This window comes from Pseudopodoces humilis, chromosome 1 (genome assembly GCF_049639895.1).
Source record: "Pseudopodoces humilis isolate 2021_Gansu_Grassland_sample_001 chromosome 1, ASM4963989v1, whole genome shotgun sequence".
Classification (NCBI taxonomy): domain Eukaryota; kingdom Metazoa; phylum Chordata; class Aves; order Passeriformes; family Paridae; genus Pseudopodoces; species Pseudopodoces humilis.
Genome location: NC_142200.1, coordinates 60,163,800 through 60,182,900, shown reverse-complemented (window position 1 = coordinate 60,182,900; position 19,101 = coordinate 60,163,800). Strand labels below are relative to the sequence as shown.

The 19,101-nt window shown below is 40.0% G+C and overlaps 1 protein-coding gene across 3 annotated transcripts in view; it reads left to right on the top strand.

Annotated features, from left to right (window-relative positions):
- The first annotated feature begins 2,348 nt into the window (after positions 1-2,348).
- Positions 2,349-19,101, top strand: part of TEX10 (testis expressed 10) — a 54,878-nt gene continuing 38,125 nt past the window's right edge. For 2 of the 3 annotated variants that reach the window (XM_014256276.2, XM_014256260.2), the window contains exons 1-7: positions 2,349-2,420; positions 2,849-3,087; positions 5,789-5,977; positions 6,565-7,271; positions 12,809-13,052; positions 14,988-15,100; positions 15,869-16,107. In XM_014256276.2, the coding sequence (XP_014111751.1) occupies positions 5,798-5,977; positions 6,565-7,271; positions 12,809-13,052; positions 14,988-15,100; positions 15,869-16,107 (1,483 nt within the window). In that variant the 5' untranslated portion in view covers positions 2,349-2,420; positions 2,849-3,087; positions 5,789-5,797. The remainder of the gene's footprint in view (positions 2,421-2,848; positions 3,088-5,788; positions 5,978-6,564; positions 7,272-12,808; positions 13,053-14,987; positions 15,101-15,868; positions 16,108-19,101) is intronic. The other variant, XM_088057458.1, reaches the window with a different exon arrangement.

Below are 19,101 nucleotides of genomic sequence, written 5' to 3'. Positions count from 1 at the left end.
GGATTTTTTTGCTTGGGTGCAGGAGGGGCATGCTGAAAAAATAAGACCCCAAAATCTGTAGTACACAGACAAAATGGTTGAATGGTGTACTGCAGAATGCTGCTGTACCTCTCAAAGACATCTAAGAAACTTGAACTGGGTAAGAGTCACCAAGTGTGTGCTTCTGGAAACACTTACAAAGAACACAGTCCAACGTAGTTAATGGGGGTTAGGTGTCCTTCCTTTAGTTCTGGCTCACCTGTGGAATTTTTACCCATTAGTTGCGGGGAAAACCTGATTGATGGTGCTTAGTGGATGCTTGAGAAAGAATTCGGCTGGGCCCAGGGGAGAAAAGGGGCAGTAAAAAAGGAAGGCAGAGGCAGCTTGCCTTCCTTTCAGCTTCTTCAGGTTTCTTCAGCTTCAGAAAAAGACACTTTTGCTGGGAGCTGTTGCTGCAGAGAGAAGGGAATTCGTCATCACCCAGACAGAGCTGCTGCTTCTTCATCTTCCTTCTTTGTTAGTGGACCTCGCACCCCCTGTCCTGCCGGGACGTGTGGCAGTGCCAGGCACCGCCGCGGAGCTGCTGATACACCTCAGCCACCGGCCCAGGATCTCAGCTCATCCCTGCTGTTCCAGCCGACTGTTCCTCGGAGCCCTGCAGGAGCACCGGGACTGCCCGCCCGAGGGGGTTTGTGAAGCAAAGCCTCTCCTCCATCCCTTCCCGTCTCAGCCGAGAAAGCTGTCACGGGGTCCCTGGTTCTGTTTTCTTGCTGACGCTGTAGTTATTGTTGTTTGTTTGCCTCGTTATACATACTAGTGAAGAACTGTTATTCCTATGCCCAGATCTCTGCCTGAGAGCCCCTTGATTTCAAAATCACAGTAATTCGGAGGGAGGGGTCTACATTTTCATTCCAAGGAAGGCTCCTGCCCTCCCTAGCAGACACCTGTCTTCTAAACAGACAGTAGTCCATTCAGCTGTACAATTACTTCTGGTTTTATTTTTTTCTTTCTTACCTGGTGCAAATAGAGGATGAAAAAGCATTGTATTATTTTGTTCTTGTATCTGCCTCTGTTTTGCGATGGCTTGGTGTATTCTTATACTAATAGAAAACTGTATTTTTGTTCCAAAACACATTTTTATGTTTTACTTGTGCCAGTTCTGCAAAGTAAGGGGAAAGAAAAGGCATTATCTTTACTGATAATATTTAAACAATGCTGTTGACTGTATTTAATATTATACATTTTTGGTTTCTCACAATAGCAGCAAGGCAGACTTCTGCGGTAACTAGAGAATTAATAAAATTAAAAGTTAAGCAATAACAAGAAAAATTAAACCAAGAGAAAATAAATTTTCTATAAAGCTTCATCTAGGTTTTACGTATTTTACTGAGATCAGAGAGGTCTGAGGAAATTATTTTTAACAAAAAGCTGCAGCACTCCTATTCCTTGCAGAAAGGGGAAAGGAGAAGGGTGTTCACAGGTTAATTGACAAGAAATCAAAAGTTTAAAGTGTGCAACTGCAGAGTTACTGTCTGGTGTGAATTGAGACTATCTCTGTTGTAGAAAGGTATAGAAACACCCTCCTTGTTTGTTGCTTCCTGGGCCTCCCAGGGTTTTGCACTCTTTCTGATACAGGAATTCCTTACCCCTTGGGAGCAGCAAGCTTTATCTGGTATGCATGTCCAAAAGCGTATAGCATGCCTCATCATTTATATGTGATCTCATGTATGTGAAATAATAGCAACAACCTCAAATGCCAGTGCGTTTTTGGGTACTGGTTACTCTTAGTGTGTTCTTGTTGTCTGCTGTGGTGCTGGAGCAGCCATGCTTCAGGGCAAGGGAGTACATCTTCAAAGAACCACAGAATAAACCAAGGTGGAAGGGACCCACAGATATCATCGAGTTCGGCTCTTGGCCGGGGTATATCCCGCACAGGATACCCTTAGAGTCACACTATGTGATTCAGAGCCTTGTATAAGCACTCCTTGAACCCGGCCGTGGCGCTGTGATCGCTTCCCCGGGGAGCCCGTTCCGGTGCTCAGCCACCCTCGGGGTGAAAAACCTTTTTCTTACATCCAACCTAAACCTCTCCTGGCGCGACTTGGGGCCATTCATTCCCTCGGGCCCTGTCCCCTGGTCACCACAGAGAAGAGATCAGTGCTTGCCCCTCCTCTTCCCCTCTCGAGGAAGACGTACAAGGCAAGAAAAGCCCTGTCCCAGCCGAAGTCTCGGGGCTGTGTTCCCGCCGGGCAGGGGACACCGGCGGGACCCCCGGGGCCGCCCCGCCTGCAGGGGGCGCCAGCGCGCGCGGCCGCGGCGGAAGCGCGGGTCCCCATGGCACGCGGGGCGGGCGCTGGCGGCGCCGCCCCCGTGGGCGGCCGCTTCCGGGCAGGCGCTCGGCGGGGGCGGAAGCGGGGCTGGCGCTCCCGCGCGCGTGGTTGGTGAGTGAGCGAGCGGCCGCGCGCGGGAGGAGCAGGAGCAGGCGGACGAGGAGGAGGATCGGGACCCCGGCCCCAGCCCCGACCCCGGCGCGGTCTCCATCGGTTCGTCCCTGCTCGAGGGGGCCGCCGCGCTCGCCCGGCCCCTGCGCTAAGGGCCGCCCGCCTTTTGTGCGACCCGCCCTCCCCTCGCGTTCCTGCGCCAGGGAGGCGGCGGGAAAAGCGGGGGCCGCCGCGGCGCGGGCCGGGTGCCGCTCCCGGGGAAACCGGCGGCATCGGCTGCGCCGCCGCCCCTGCCCCACCTCCCCCGGCGGCTCCCCCGTCCCGCCCCCCCCGCCTCGCCCGCCGCTGAGGGCGCTCCCGGGGGCCGAACTCGCGGCCTCCCCGGCGCCGGGCCGGCACTGACGCGCCTTTATTTGAACGCCTCGTAGAGTGACTGGAGCGCGGCGGAGGGAAGCGGTGTTCGGGGAACGAACCGAAGGATGTCCCGGGACGGCGTGGAAGGCAGCGTGACGGCCTAGACCCGCGGGAGGAGCGGCCGCTTCGGCGCTCGGGTACGGCGTGCGCGGCGCGGGGTCGGGCGGTGCGGTGCGGTGCGGTCCGGTCCGGTCCAGGTGGCGGCGGCGGGGGATGCGCTGCCGGCGGGGGAGCCGCGCGGAGGTGATCGCCTGTAAGTACCGCTGTCCTGTGCCGGGAGAGAGCTGGCCCCGGGGGAAATCCTAATCAGATAGGAAGAGTTTGTTAGGGCGTGTGCCTTGCCTTCGGGTTTCTCAGGATTTTCCTGACCGGGCAAGGTAATAAGGTTCCCTAAGGATGCCGCTTGTGAGCTGCGAGGGAGTGAAACTAGAATAATTTGGTTGGAAAAGAGCTCCAAGATCATCGGGTCCGACCTGTAACCGATTTTTTTCTCTGAGCTTGAGGTGAGGGTGCCTGAGTGACATCTGAAATTGTGTCTGAAAAGCGCTTCATGCTGCTTTATGTTTAAAGAAGCCTGCATCGATGGGAGGTTGTTTTAATGTTTTGGTTTGTAAAACCTTGTTAGTGCTTAACTGTGAGGTGCACTTAGCTCAGTCCTGTTGGAGGAGGGCCAGGTGAAAATACACAGAATCACAGATTACTTAGGGTTGGAAGGGACCTGTGGAGATCGTTTAGTCCAGTCCCCCTGGCAAGGCAGCATAACCTAGAGCAGGTGACATAGGAATGCATCCATGTGGGTTGGATTGTCTCCAGAGACCTTCCTAGGCAGCCTGTTCCAGGGCTCTTATACCCTCCAAATAAAGAATTTCTTCTTCATGTTGAGGTGGAACTTCTTGTGTTTCAGTGTATGGCCATTGCTCCTTGTCCTGTTGCTGGGCACCACTGAAAACAGTCTAGCACCATCTTCCTGGCACCCATCTTGGGGAAATTTAAATGCCTTAATGAAATTCCCTCTCAGTTTTCTCCAGACTAAACATGCACAGCTCCCACAGTCTGTCCTCATAAGATGCAGTTTGTTTCAGCAAGAAGTTTCAAAGGCAGTTGTTTCAGCAAGAAGTTTCAATGAAATGTTTGCATACTTTCATCAGCTGTATGCAGTTTTGCCTGATGTCTTATTATTTAGTCTCTGTGGTGTTTACACGACTTTGGTTTTGTAAGGATTTTATCTTTTGATGTAGCATGGTACGTATGAATTAGAAATGGATAGTCTTAGATTACCAATTATTTCCAGAATATTTATTGTGAGGTAAGCCATGCTGCTTTTAGTAGGAGAAGAAATATTTTACAGGCCTCCTCCTTTAAAAGAACATAATTGACTCTGTTCAGGTGTGTGCACACCTGTATTGTGAAGTTTTTATGCTGATTGGGAGCCAAACATCTACTCTTGTAAAAGCAAGCCTTGTAAGTGGAAATAACTTTTGCCTCAAAAACTTCTAGCTATTTTTATATGTCAAGTAGTGAAATTCTTATAATTCTTTCCTAAAAGAGGCATATGGTAAAAATCAAACGTTTATAAAGCCATGGTTGTTATAGTTGGACATTAAAGGACATTTTTATTTCGGCACCAGACTCCAAGTTTTTTAAAAGCCTTTTGAGTTGATAGGTTACTTATACCTTATTTGTACTTAAATTAAAATGGTCTTGAATATAATTTTTTAACCTAGTGTGTGAAAAGCAGAAATTAAGTTGTAGTCAAATGTTGGTGTAATCAGTTGTTTAAATTGTTTTAAAATAATAGAAAATGAGTTTGCTTTAAAACATTCTTTAATGATTATCTTATTGATGTATATATGAAGTACTCTAGTACAGCACGAATTTCAGCTTGAAGTCCATTGGGAAAATCAGCTGTAGGAATGATGATCACATCCACCAAAATAGAATCATTGTTTGGATATGTTATTTAGAAATTTCTGGGTTTAGTCAACTGTATTGTTGAGGTTTCTGGCTTGGGTTTTTCTTGTTTCAAGTTTTTTTTGTGGGGGAAGTGGATGGTAGTTTGTTTGGGGTTTTTTTTTTTGAGAGGCTTAAAGGAATCTGGTGTGGTGTTTTTGGGGGCTTTTCCGCATGTTAATTTTTTTCTTTTTTAATCTAGTAGAGGTAAAGTACTTCAGTAACAAAGCAGAACAAAACCAAAAAATCCATTTTGAAACTTACGGGGGTTTTAATTTGTTTTGGTTATTGTACTTCTATTCCTGTATGTTTGTACAGCTAATAAATATAGAGGCTCAGATACCATGGAGGCTCAGATACCTAATTTCTTTTGCCTTATTGAAAGCATCTTAGTTTTCCATTCTTTTTACTCCGTTGTTGCGCATTTGACCTCTTCTTCCCCCCCTACTTCTAGTAATTTTTAAATGCACAGACTGGATTTTTCAGCGTGTACTGGAAGTTTTCTTAGGTTTTTTTGTGTCCTTTTATTGATGAAGTCTTGTTTAAACCTGTAATTGTACATGTGCAGACTGTGTGCTGTTAGTGATAGACTCGGTAAGGAACGTACTATTGAAAGGGAACAGTTTTCTGGGCTCCTTGGCTTGACAGTAATAAAGTATGTAAAAAGTTGCTTCGTTGCCAGGAACTTTTTAAAACAAAACCAAATCAGCAACTTAACTCTTAATAAAGCAGTGGCAGATGCAGATATCTGGATGCTTTATAATAAAGTAGTTTTCAGAGCATGATGACCAAAGGTGAAGCAGAATGTTTTCTGGACATGGAAAAACAGCTTCATGGAATCAGTCTGCGTGTCTCTTTAGTCTAGCATCTTGTCTCAGGAGTGGACACTTGTTTATGCATAGACAAAAGAATAAAAACACTAGCCATTGTTAGGAGGTTGCTGCTCATTGGTGGAAAAACTACTTTTGTTGTGTATTTAATCAAATTAAATTCTCTTTTTGCAGAGAATCAGGATGACTAAAAAAAGGAAACGTCAGGAAGATTTCCAGAAAGTGAAATTAAAAGTTGGGAAAAAAAAGCCTAAACTAGAGAATGCAACTGATACTACCTTCAAGACAAAGGCCATACAAATTCCTGAGCAGCTTAAAGAAGATGGATTGCTTCCTACGCAAAATAGAAAACTTAACATAAAGGTATACTGTGATACTGCATTATGAAATGAAAGAAAATTGCTTGCCTTTTATTTAGGTTTACTATGTTTACTGCAATTTGGGAAAAAAGCATTTATTTAAAAAAAAAATAAATGCAACAGGCTATCTGAATGCAGCCCCATTTTTAAAGAATCCTGTATTTCTCTGGGGGGTGAATTTGTTTTCCTTTCTTTGTGTCATCTTCTGTCTCTTGCAGCTCTCTGCTTAAACTGAAAAAAGCTATTCAGGCTGAGGTTTTGTAGTTCTGCTTTTGAGAACGAGAGAGAAGACTTGCCTTTGGTCATCCCTCTATTGAGTCAGTAGGGTTGTGCATAAACTTAAGACTGAGACCCAAGGACAAGTCACTATATCTTGTTTTTCCTATTACTGAATTCTGATTATTTGTTAATTGTTGTGCTAAAAATGCATACCATGTTTGTTCTAAACACATTTTGCTGTTGTGAACAGCAGTGCATTGTAAGAATCTTCTGTATTTTTAAGCGTTTAGGAAAAATGTGCAGAAAATAACGTGGAGGAAGTTTGAACAGCTTAAATAATGATAGCAAGTGTATATGTTTGTTTCCTTATAGGATCTGCTCTCACAGATGCATCACTATAGTCCTGGGGTTAAGCATAATGCACTTCTTGGACTCAAAGAACTCCTGTCTCAGTATCCCTTTGTAATTGATGCACACCTTTCCAGTATAATAAGTGAGGTGGCAGCTGTGTTTACAGACAAAGATTCCAGTGTCAGAGGAGCAGCTGTTCACCTGCTGCAGTTTTTGGCTTCAAAAATAAGAGCGGAACAGATTGCTCCATTTTTTCCTTTGGTAAGTGCCCATCTCTCTAGTGCCATGACTCATATCAGTGAGGGAATTCAGGAAGATTCATTGAAAGTCTTGGACGTTTTATTGGAAGCATACCCAGCTCTTCTTACAGACCGCAGCATTATATTGTTGAAGAATTTTGTAGAGCTTATTTCTCACCAGCAACTCTCAAAAAGACTGAAAAGCAGGGACAAACTTTCCTGGATGCTCTCTGTTAACCCAAATCGCAGAGTAACTTCTCAGCAGTGGAGGTTGAACGTACTTACCAGGCTCAGGAAGTTTCTCCAAGCAGTGGTAGACGGATCCAGTGATACAGAGGATGAAGGGCTTCAAGAGCAGAAGGACAACTCTCATTCTGTGAGGAACCCTGTATGTATTAGTTGGAAGCTCCATGCAAATAATCAGCAACATATACAACTGTTTGAAAGTGGTGGCTTACGACCAAAGATCAACTCATCATTTAGACTGAGGTGAGAAAATGTTACCTAGTTTGGGAATTAATGTCAACTGTGTGATTGCAGCTTGATTTTTTTTGTGGGTTTGTCCCTTAGTCATATTTTAGGACACTTAATGTAACGTGTAGAGACTTACTCTCTTACTGTAGAGACTTGAAAATACACAAATACTCAGCAGATAACTGTATTATGTGTATGTCACAAACTTTTCCATTATAAAGTCTTTATTTTATGCTATTAGTAATAATTTTGGATTACCAGCTCCACTGGGATATTTTTGGAATGCAAACTGACAACTTCTTGCAGCATGTCAAACAGACCTAGGGACAAGTAGGCAAATTTCTTTGTGAAATGTAAGCTTGTTTGTGATAATGAATTTTACTGAAATTTTGTGCTTCTACCTTCAAGAGTCTATCATAAGCTTAGGAGTCTGTTATCTTTGTAGTTCCTTTTGAAAAGGACAGCAGGGTGAGACGTGTCTGGTGGTATGAAGTTCTGCTGAGTTTCCAATTCTAGATGTTTTAATCACCAGTTTATATATTCACTGTGGATGAAGGATGTCTCGGCTGAGACATGCTGATGAGTATGAAAGAAATTGTAGTGTGCTTAGTCACAGAAAGGTTTGTGTGGGTTTCAGTAGTACTCTAAACAGATGTAAGCTGAAGTTAAGGGAGAAATAAACAATTGTTTTGATTTCTCTTCTTCCTCTCTGATTCACCCACTAGAGGGGAACCTCCCCACCTCACTTCGTGGTACTTTTTGAACAGTGGCATCCTTATATGCATTACTGTGGATGTTACATACCTGCTGGCAGGAGACCTGAAATGGTGACTTTACAAATGGAAGCAGTTTAGCTGTTAAACAGCTCTGTTCCCTGTAGACACCAAGGTGGTTTGAAGAGAAACCACAATCTTTTTTTTACTGCTGAAGAGGACAAAATAAGAGATATAAAGCAGTTATACCAAATTCATTTAGAAAGTCAGTGACAAAGAAGTGGGTATAAAACCCACTGCCTACTCCACTGCTATGTCCATCTTATGCCTTTGAAGGAATGAAGTGCAGAAGAGGTGTTCTCTTTGAATACCACAGGTGTGGACCAGAATTAGCAGGTGTTTTCCATCTCTGTCAGGGAGAGACACCCATTCCTGCTCTTCTAGGCTTCCTCTTTGGAGGTAGCATATTACTTATGGTAGGTATAGAAGCATACTAAGCTAAGTAAAAAGTGCAGCTTATTCTCCTAGAAGTGGTTGTCAGCATAAATGTTCAGTCATGACCAACAGTATCTGCTGCAGATAAAATTTTAGCTGGCAACTAGGCTGGTGAAGCCCCCTTGAGGCAGGGGAAGGTTCAGTGCTGAGCACAGAATTATCCTGTTGAGTTTGTCTTTGCAGTCAGAAGCACACAGTTGTGGACCACTGTATATCAGAGGATGCTTGTATTGTGCCCTGGGTGATATGCGGTGTACCAGGCCGTGTAATACCATTGTATCCAAGGTCTAGGAAAATAAACTTTACATCTGGTGTCACCTGAATTGGATTCTACTTTTCTGAGGAGCTAGATTTTGGTGGAACATCGTGATATATTTCTGGTTATAAATACTTACAAAAAGATGTTTGCAAGCATGAGGAGGAGCCAGAAGAATAGAAGGATGCATGGCTAGAATCCAAGGCGAAATTGGCAAAGCAAGCTGATGGCAGCAGAACAGAAGAATAGAAAGGGAAGGATCATCTGCTGAAGGTACTAAAATGTTCTTATTTTATTGCATTTGTGCATATTTTTGGTGTGTTCATTTTTCACAAAGGGCCAGTACATCTTGTTTTAGTGACTATGTGTGAAGTTCCAATAGGGAAGAGTTGTGGTGGTGATTTTTGTATTTGCCACTGAAATAATTTCTAATAATCTAAAGGTGTTTAATTCTGTTGCTTCCAATCCCATTTGTTGTCTTTTACAAACATTCCCAGGCCTCTACTGTGGCCACTACTTCAAGGACAAAAATTAGTTGTAATAAGAGGTGCAATACCCTGTGTATGTGTTTAAAGTCAAATAGTCAAGTCTAGGACTATCTAAGGATAATGCGTTGACCAAATAAGTACCTGTTTGCAGTGTGTATGTATTGATGGTCTTGTCACTAATACTGCAAGTAAGTTTCAACTTTGTTCTTTAACAAAGAACAAAGGCTTCCAAACAGCATAATTGTTTGCTAGATTTTTAAAGTTCCTGTATCTGTTTAATCTTGAAAGCTCATTGGACAGGACTGACATGTCACTGATAACCTGGTGATTATGGAATGAGATTTTCTGAATCAGTTTGCAGTATTAGTGTTTAATAAAAGGGATATATTCTGGACTTTGAAGGCTGGGTGATTAAATTATGCAAGTCTTAAGACTTCATTATGTTCTGTTGTGTGCTAGATCTTCCTACTGTGTGTAAATTAAAAATTGCAGTGTATTAGGAGATTGTTGGAATGTATTCTTTACATTATGTGCTGACTATGCTGCTTTTTGCATCAAACTCATTTCAGGTGTGGACAAATGGAAAGCCTTCACAACTCAAATGTGGTGGTACCAAGGCATGCGGTGATTTTTTTTTCACTGGAAGAGAAACAGTTGAGCTTCAGATTCTGCTGAGGACGATATGAAGCTGCAGAGAAAAGCTAAAATTACTTGAGGGACTGAAATGGAGGATGAAGCATAGCCAATAAATATGTACACGTGCATCAAAGAGAAAAGGAAAATGCAGTTCACTCAATGTCCTGTGTGTTTGCTGCATTTGGCAGTGCACACAGAAAAGGAGGACAAGTAACCTGGCTTAAACTGCAAGCCATAAAAACTTAACTTCCAAAGACTTTTCCTGTTTTAAAGAACAGCAAGTTGTTTCCTTATTTTCTGTTTCTTTTACACTTCCTTGACTTCCCTTTGCTGAATTTCTGTTGTCTTCATACTGTCAAATGGCAGATAATTACAGTTTTTACAATTTTTGTTTGTTTGGTCCTGCTATATAAAAATACTGTCATTTTAAGGAAAAATGACAGCTTAAGGGGTACACGAATATCTTGAAGCTCCCTCCAATAATATTCCATTCTGATATAAAGGTAATATGCTTTGCAGTGTTTCTGAGAGTCACACTGCCACTCAAGTGTAGTGATAATAGATATGTGACAAGAGTAATTGATATCAAACCTTCCCAGGTCGAGTGAACCTGTATTGCTAAGGATACTGTACTAATCAAATAAATGTTGGACAGATTGCTGTAACACTTGGTCACCATCTGTTACTGGCACTTAAATTTTATTTTATGCTCTTATTGTTAACCTTGAATATGTGGAGGAATCTTACCTTGAGAGATAGGGGCTTCTTCTGCAGGGATACATGAAAGCCATGCTAAGTATTCTTACCCAAATGCTTTCAGCAGCTGTGAGAAGTATCCCGTTTGGCATGAATTTTTCCTTTTTCCATTCCTTGTTTCAGAAAAGTACTGAAATAGTTGTGTGTGTGTTATACTTCTGTCGGAATTTTCAAGTGTGAATTACCAACTTCTCAGGATTCATGCACTATTCACTTTTTTAATTGGGAAATTTTTGTGTTCCTTAAATAGATTGCTGGAATTCCAGAGTTCTGCTGTAATATTACGTATTTTTAAAAAAGAAATTATTAAAGACTACTACTTCAGAACTATTCCAGCCAACTACTGGAATTTCAGACTCTCATCTGAGAGTGTAAACCTGTCACAGCATAGCATTTACAGGGCAGCTCACTTTTTCAATGGGATTATAGTCTTGGTATCAACTGTCTTTAGAATTCGTTGTGGTTGTAACTGAAAGATGGGATTTGTCTACTGTATTTGAGATGACTGAGAGTTAAAAAGTCTAAGATAGAACCATTCACCTTAAACTCTTTCTAGTCTGAAAGAAACCAGTGTCTACTGCAGTGCCTGCAGCACAGAAAAATAATAAGGCAACAAAAGACAGATAAACCAAATTATATTTAATGGATATGTTGGTTGCTGCAGTTAAAGCTAAGCTTTATAAAATGTTTAGATGTTAGATAATCATAGTAAATACTGAAGTAATACAAAATTTTTTTCTTATGATCACTTGTGTTTCCAGTTATCCCTTTTATTTTGTGCTGGAGATCGAAATTCTCCCCCATCTTGCCTTCCTTGAAAAATAGCTTGTATTTGTCTCACACTTTGTTTTTATTCCTTCTCCCTGTTCCTTTGACATGTCATTAATACCTGGGTTTGTTTTGGTTTAGTAATTTTCGTGATCACTGATGTCATCAAGAAATGGCAGAATAAAATTTTCTCTTATTATTTGTATTATAGATGATGGCAACAACATGTAGGTTCATAGAAGGATATAACTAACTGGATAATTGAGAAATTACTAGGGAAAACGGCTTTACATCTTCAATATGAAATTAAAGTATTTGTAAACAAAATTTCTGCAGATTTGTGGAAAGTTTTTCAGTTCTTATTTTGAGAGTATATGAGTATACTCATATACTGAGTGTATATATAAAGAAAAATGACTTGGAGATCATCGCTGAAATGGAAAGGAGTTTAACAGGAGGTTCAGTATGCTAATGTTAACGTACCTTAAGAAATCAGAATTACGATAGGAATTCCCTGCTATGAATTAGGAAGCAAAATTGTGATGGAAAACAATTTCACAAATGATCAATTGAAACTGTTATTGCCTTGTTTTAAGGAGTCTGTACTCCTTAAAATTAACAGGAATTATTCAGTTTTGGTTCTTAAAAGAATCTTCTATTTGAATTGGATGCAAATTGCTTAAATTTATCCAGTAGCAGGATTGGGTCTCATCTGCTGATTATCCCTTCAGAGACACAAAGTGTTATTTGAATGGAAGGAGAAAAAGAGTTGGGTTTCTTTATTTCTGGCAGATGTTATTTTAATTTAAACTATATCTTAGTTTTTAATGTTTTTTTTAACTTCATTATCAGATAATTTTCTGTTTAGTTGCTTTTCAGAGCATAATGGCTAAACATCAGGTGGGAACCAAAGGTATATTTTTACAGGAACATTTTTTCCATATTTAATATGAAAACCATTGTGTTTATGATAGTTTGAGATGGATATTAACTGTAATAAACCTCATGCATTTGACAATACCTTGTAGTCAGCTTCGTTATTTTGCTTTAATGAACTTAAATTTTTTTTTTAATTATTATTTTGTAGTGCTGAGTATACTTAATTCCTTCCTGTTGGTTGAAGGTGATGGGATAATGCATATCACATTTCTCCATTTCTTAGACTTTACATATAACAATGGAGAAAGAAATACTGAAATCTAAGAAGTTGTTAAGTAGCCACACAAACTTGCAGGGAGACTTGGGAGCAAGTTTGCTGTAGATGGTTTGAACTCTTTTTTGCTGTACTGAAATACCTATCAAGAAAGCCAGAAAATATTTAATGTGTAAAAAAAATAACTTTTCTCGTTATTCAGAAAACAGAAAAGTGGTATTACTGTAATCTTGTTTTGAAAGGTGTGATCTTTATATTTTTATGCTTTTTTTGCTTTTGTTGTTTAGGTCTCTGGCAAGTGTAATGGACAGTGCAGAAAAAGGCCTGTCCTCAGCTGAAAACTTAAAAAGTTTTATTGAGATAATAATTCCATTACTGATTGAGTGCTGGATTGAAGCATCTCCTGCACAATCAGCTCCCATTCTTGGAAACCTTTTGGAATCAGAATCTCAGCAGCTTATGCATCAAGTTCTTAGCATAATACATTTATTGTGGAAACTCACAAAGCGACATGATGAAACATACAAAATGGTAAGAGAGAAATGATCCATGGTATAATGATGACAGTTCATTTTGTTTTGATAAGAAACTAGTGGTTTGATGATTTGAAGTAATGAAGAATCTTTGTTGAGAGAAAAAGCCTAGGTGTTGAGTAGATTTTGTATCTGGATTTTGTTGTCTCTTACTGTAGAAAAGAATGTTGAACTGAGCCATGAGTTCAGTAAATAGTCTTCAGGAATCCTCCTTGGCTGCAGCACAAAAGCTTTGGAAACTGGAAGTGATATTGGAGAAGAGGGGCATTTTGTCTCCTAGATAACATCTAGAATATAAATTGGAACAATGTCTAGAATGGGGTTGTTTGTTCCTTGTTTTAGTGTGTTGAAAAATTTCATGGGGTTGGATGGGAATGAACAAACCCTAAATGTTTGGAAGGGTAGAAGATAATAGTGGTCTGAGATTCTGTAATTGCTTGGTGCAATCTGTGTTGATGTGTCATGATTCATAGGATCTTAAGAAATTGAATCAAAAAGAATTTTAGGAGGTATTTTGCCCAAGTTATTTTCTCTGTCTTTTACTTAGATAAATGAATTGCTTTTTTTTGGTATCTTTTGCTGCTTTTCCAAAAAAATTTTGCAAATTGGAACCAAATTTTGACTTTGGCTATTGAGTAGTTGGAAGGAATGTCTTGACAGCTCTTGATTTAGCCTGTGTATAGAGCTGTGGGTCCCTTTGCTAAATGGAAAGCAATGCATAGGGAATTATTGGAAAGCATTTGTGGAATCATTACATTAGACCAATGTTATCAAACATACACAGCCTTGAGAGATGGATTCAGTGTGAATGAGCAAAACACTCTGTTCCTCTTTCTCGTTCTTCATCTTTTCTAGAGGCCCTCTTGGAAGTGGGCAAAAAAGCAGGCACTTGACGTGGTAAATTCCTGTGGCAGCCTCCTGTCCCTTAGCCTTTTTCTGAAGGATCCTGCAGAGCTGCTGCCCTTAGCCATAGGGTGCCTGTATTTTGGTCATGTGAATGGCATGCTCTTCTGTCAAGATATGAGCTGGTTTGGGTACACACATTGGATTCTGACCTTAAGTTGTTTGTGGGGAGAAAAAAAAATCTGACGTTCATATAACTTGGTTTTTTGTGGAGCGAATTTCATTTTAGATAAATGGTTTGTTTTGTCTTTAATAGCTACCTTTATATACAAAATGCATTCAAATGGCTCAGTTTGAAAATGAAAGCTTTGCTTATTTAATAGCCTTTGGACTTACAGGCCAAAGTAGCTATTACAGTCTCTGTGGAAAACCACTCTGAATATGCTTGATGGAAAGCTATTGATCTTTGAAATAGTTTAATGGCCATTCCCTGTTCTTAATGGTTGAATATCAAAAAGATTATTCTGCCTGATCAATTTGATAGCAGTTCAGGCTTTTTTTAGTGGTGAGTTCTGCTGGACACTTTGTGGAATGGTGACTGTTAACTTGCAAAGCAGAATTATTTTAAAATACTGAATAATTTTTCTGTAAGGGTGGCCTTTCTACTGGAAAATATTTTGTCAGTGGGCTTTCAGCCACAAGTACATTAATGATACGGAAAGATGAAAGAAGTATTAGAGTACATTTTAATGGAAAACTCAGGACAGTCATTGCAAGTAAACAGTCCACTCTGATTTTAAGAGCCCTGAAAAATTGATATAAAAGTACTTTCATTCAGATCTGTAACTCAGTTTAGTATTACTTATTATATATTATAATATATAGTATTATATTATATATATATATAATATAGTATTATATATTTAGTATTATTGCACTTCACTTGGAAGTAAAGATGTATAAACAACTGTCAAACAGAAGTTAAAGTTCCTAGTTTCATTGATTCCAATAATGAATTTTGGAACATAATTGGTTGGATTTATTTAATTTACTACCATGTTTTCTGTCTATCATCTGCTTTCCTTAACAGGAGCTATGGCTTCGGATGAATTACCTTGTTGATTTCAAGCACCACTTCATGCGTCATTTCCCTTATTCTTTACAAGATACAGTAAAACACAAAAAGAAAGATCCGTGCAAAAGGTAAGAATAAAATCAATGTCATGTAGCAGCTTTTAATTTCGTAAGATAAATGGGACAATGTGACCTGTAAGTTTTTAATGGTGGAAAAGAAAACTTTTTATTGCGTATTTCTTGAAGATCTGTAGAGATGCCATTATAGGAAGGTTGCATTGCTTCAAATTGAGAAGTTTTAGTTGTTCATTATAAAAGTATTGTATAGGAAGTTGTCTGAATAGCATCCAGTAGAAAATTAAGTGCTGCCTTAGGGAAATGAAAGTATTTTATTCAACTCTTAAATTGGAATTTGCCTATTGCTAAATGATGATTGTTTTAGGCTGACTGGTTTCATATTTCTCCATGTTTTCTTCAGCTGACTGCTGAATTACATTAAACATAGTTCAGACATTCTTTTCATCTCCATATAGTCTTCTTAATTTGTATTTTGGGGCTGGGTGAGCACAGCTAAGAGTGGAGATATGGGGCACACCATGTCTGTCCTGTAGGGCAAAGTGATACTAGAGCAGAAGCCAAATACACATTTCTTCACAATTGAGCTGTCAGAGCAGATGCACCAATTCTATTTTGGTACAGGCCAATAGTAAGTTGTCTCCTCTCTCCGCTCCCAGATCTGAGACTACAATCACGCTAAAGTTGTTCTGAAATCATTCTGCACCTTTGCAGTCTACATAGAACACTGGTGTATGTACAAGGGGTATCAGCTGGTGTCTATTTTTATTTAAAAAATAATTTTTTGAAATATTTCTGTTCTTCCCCCCCTCCTTCTCTTAGCAACAGGAACTGTATGAAATCCTCAAACAACATAGACCATCTTTTACTGAATTTAACCTTGTGTGACATAATGGTTTCGTTAGCAAGCACTTCAACACTTCAGACGGACTCTGGTTGGCTGGACATGATAAGGAAATTTGTGACAGATACTCTGCAGGATGGCAGCAAGTTGAATAGCAAGCAAGTGAACAGATTGCTTGGGGTGACTTGGAGACTAATGCAAATACAGCAAAATAAGGGTAAGATGAGTAGTTTCTGGAAAACACAATTATGCACTGACAAAGCCGGAGTTGTCTTAGTGTTTTAATGTCTGCACCTTATGTTCTCAGTTGTTACATCATAATGTATTTTGTCATAGAGGTAAAACAAATTTCATGGTAATATGCATGTAGCATTTAGCATTGCAGACTTATTTGGAATGCTGTTAGATTCATGCTGTTCATATGCAAAGTACAAATATATTTGTACCTGTTTTCTGGTTTTGCTTCTCAAGATACTCTTATAAATGGAAGATCAGCTTTATATTGAAAAAATAACTACTAGGCTGTAGAGGTGCGTGGTACTTTAATATCCCAGTCCTTATTTAAAGTCATTAAGATAGCTGATAGACTCTCTTGAGTAGTGTCAGATGACCATTTTAGTTCTGTGATGATGTGAAATGCCAAGATACTTTTGATGGAAGCTGCTGTTGAGTGTTTTCCAAGGTGTTTGATTTGAATCCTTTTCCAAGAGAAAACATTTCTAGTTAAGATTTGCAGGACCAGTCCAATATTTTAGCTTGCTTTTTTTCTTTCATTTCAAATACTACTTGGTTGTATTCCAAGTGAGACCTTCGATAGAGAGCTTCAAGAAAGGACTTTGTCAGTAAACAGAAAAGTGACAGCAGTCTTTTATGTTTTACCAGTGTGATAGAAATTAATTCCACATCCAAGTAGTTTATAGAAAAGTCCTTAGCAACAGATACAATTGTTAGAGTTGTAAAATGAAAAGACGTCAAATGTACCTCAAATACATTTTGTCAGTTAGTTATATTTCCTGCCAAATCCATTTTAATTGGGCATCTGTCTATTCCCATGTCCCTGGTGACAAGGGTAATAACTACTCATTCCTATCTGTACTTCAAATTTAGCTTTGTGTTGAAGGCAAATAATAATGCAAAGTCAGAGCCTGTTGCACCACCTGAGCTAAACCAGAGGAGGAAAGTAGCTTCCAAACAATTGTTAGACTGTTAGATCAGATACTTCAGGCCTTTCTTGGTAATGAAATATTGATTTTTTTTTTAATTTTATTTTTTTATCTTTGCTGGACTTTTACCAAGTAGTGGATAATGGCTGATGTTTTTCTACTCAAAGTGGCCATTTTAGTGCAATAATTTCCCTCAGGAATCCAGAAAATAAATAAGCTTAAAAAAAGTTAAAATGAAATTGTGAAAGATTAATATGTATGGATCTTTTCTGCTAATCCTGTAAAAGTTCATTGTGAAATTAGTTACATCACAAAGCTTTGTCTGAGTGGATGGTTATCTCATCCCTTCAAGATAATACTTGAGCAGTATTGAAAACCTGACTAGATGCTGGATTGTAATTAATCTATCAGCTAGTAGAGGAGATACAGCCTTGACATACTGGAGAAGCAGGAGGATGGTTCAACAAGAAGTGCAAAGCCCTGCACCTGGAGAGGAGCAAGCCCATGCACCTTTACATGCTGGGGGACAACCAGGTGGAAGCAGCTTGGCAGTAAACGGCCAGGGCTCCAGGTAGAGCCAGCAATGGCCCTTGTGGCAAGAAAGCCCAGTGAGGTCCTGGGCTGCTTAAGAAGTGTTGGCAGCAGGTTAAGGGAGATGATCCTGCCCCTCTACTCTGCACTGGTGTGGCTACTCCTGGAGCAGTTTGTCCAGTTTGGGGCTCTCCAGTACAAGAGTGGCATGGACATACTGGTGAGAGTCCAGCAAAGGCTGTGAGGATGGTGAAGACACCTGGAGCATTTCACCTTGAGGAAAGGCTGAGTGAACTGGAGATAAGATTCAGGAAGCATCTCATCAATATATGTAAATACTTAAAGGAGGGGTGCAAAGAGGGGAGCCAGGCTCTTTTCGGTGTTGTCTGGTGACAGGACTAGCAGTGGGCACAAACTGGAACACAGGAGATGCCATCTGAACATGGGGAACACCTTTTTCACTGTAAAGATGACCAAGCAGTGGCACAGGTTGCCCATAGTGATAGTGGAGTCTCATCCTTGGAGATAGCCAGAAGCCATCTGGACATAGTTGTGAGCAGCCAGATCTAGCTGATCCTGTTTCAAATGAGCTCAGAGTCATTCATTCCCACTTCAATCATTATGTGATTCTATGGAAGAAAAACTTTCTGTCCTTGATTGGTTTTTCTGATAACACTCTAGAGATTTTGAACTGTGTTTTGTCAGATAGGACTGCAAAAGATGGTGCATACAAAAAAATTAACTCTTGATTTGTTGAAAACCTATTTGACATTGAGACTAAAGCCTGGAAGGGTATGCGTTTTTTAGAAGAGAAAGCAAAGTGAAAAATTAGCCATTACAGTAAAAAAAAAAGTGTAGAGCACAATGGAAATCAAAAGAGGGGAAGTTTACATAGAAACACCAAAAGAGCTAATGAAAAAGAGATTAAATAAAGCCATAGTAAACCTCCTGTGTGTTATGCCACACAAGCATGGTTCCATTTTTCTGGATTGCCTGTTTTGAGTAGGGATTTATGCTGGGGTGAAATGCACATATCCCCCTTTTTCTGTGAATGTGTAGAAGAGCTTGTAGCTGTGTTGTCTTTAGTTCCTTAAGCTTAAGATCAAACTTGGGACCTCTCTAATTAGGAGGTCTGCTCCTTTCTTGTGTTTCTCAGATATGACTGCAACAATAGCTTGCCCGCTAGTTGTGTTTTTGATAAATTTTCTTCATGCAACAAAAGAGAGCACACTCAGTCACTTCAGAAGGAGACTTGACATGTGCCAGTTATAACTGGCACATTTTAAAACCTCATGAGTTCTTCAGCTGTTTTGGACATCTGTATAATGTGAGCCTTTTAAAGTATTACTTTTTAAGAATACCTTATAAAACTGCTTCCATTTTTAAACTTGTCCTGTTCACATGAAACAATTCAAATAGTAGGACCTGTTTTAATTAACATGCCACAGAGTTACTAGGAAGTGAGAATTCTACTCACTTAGAATATTTATTTATTTTTATATTTTTTCAGTTAGCAG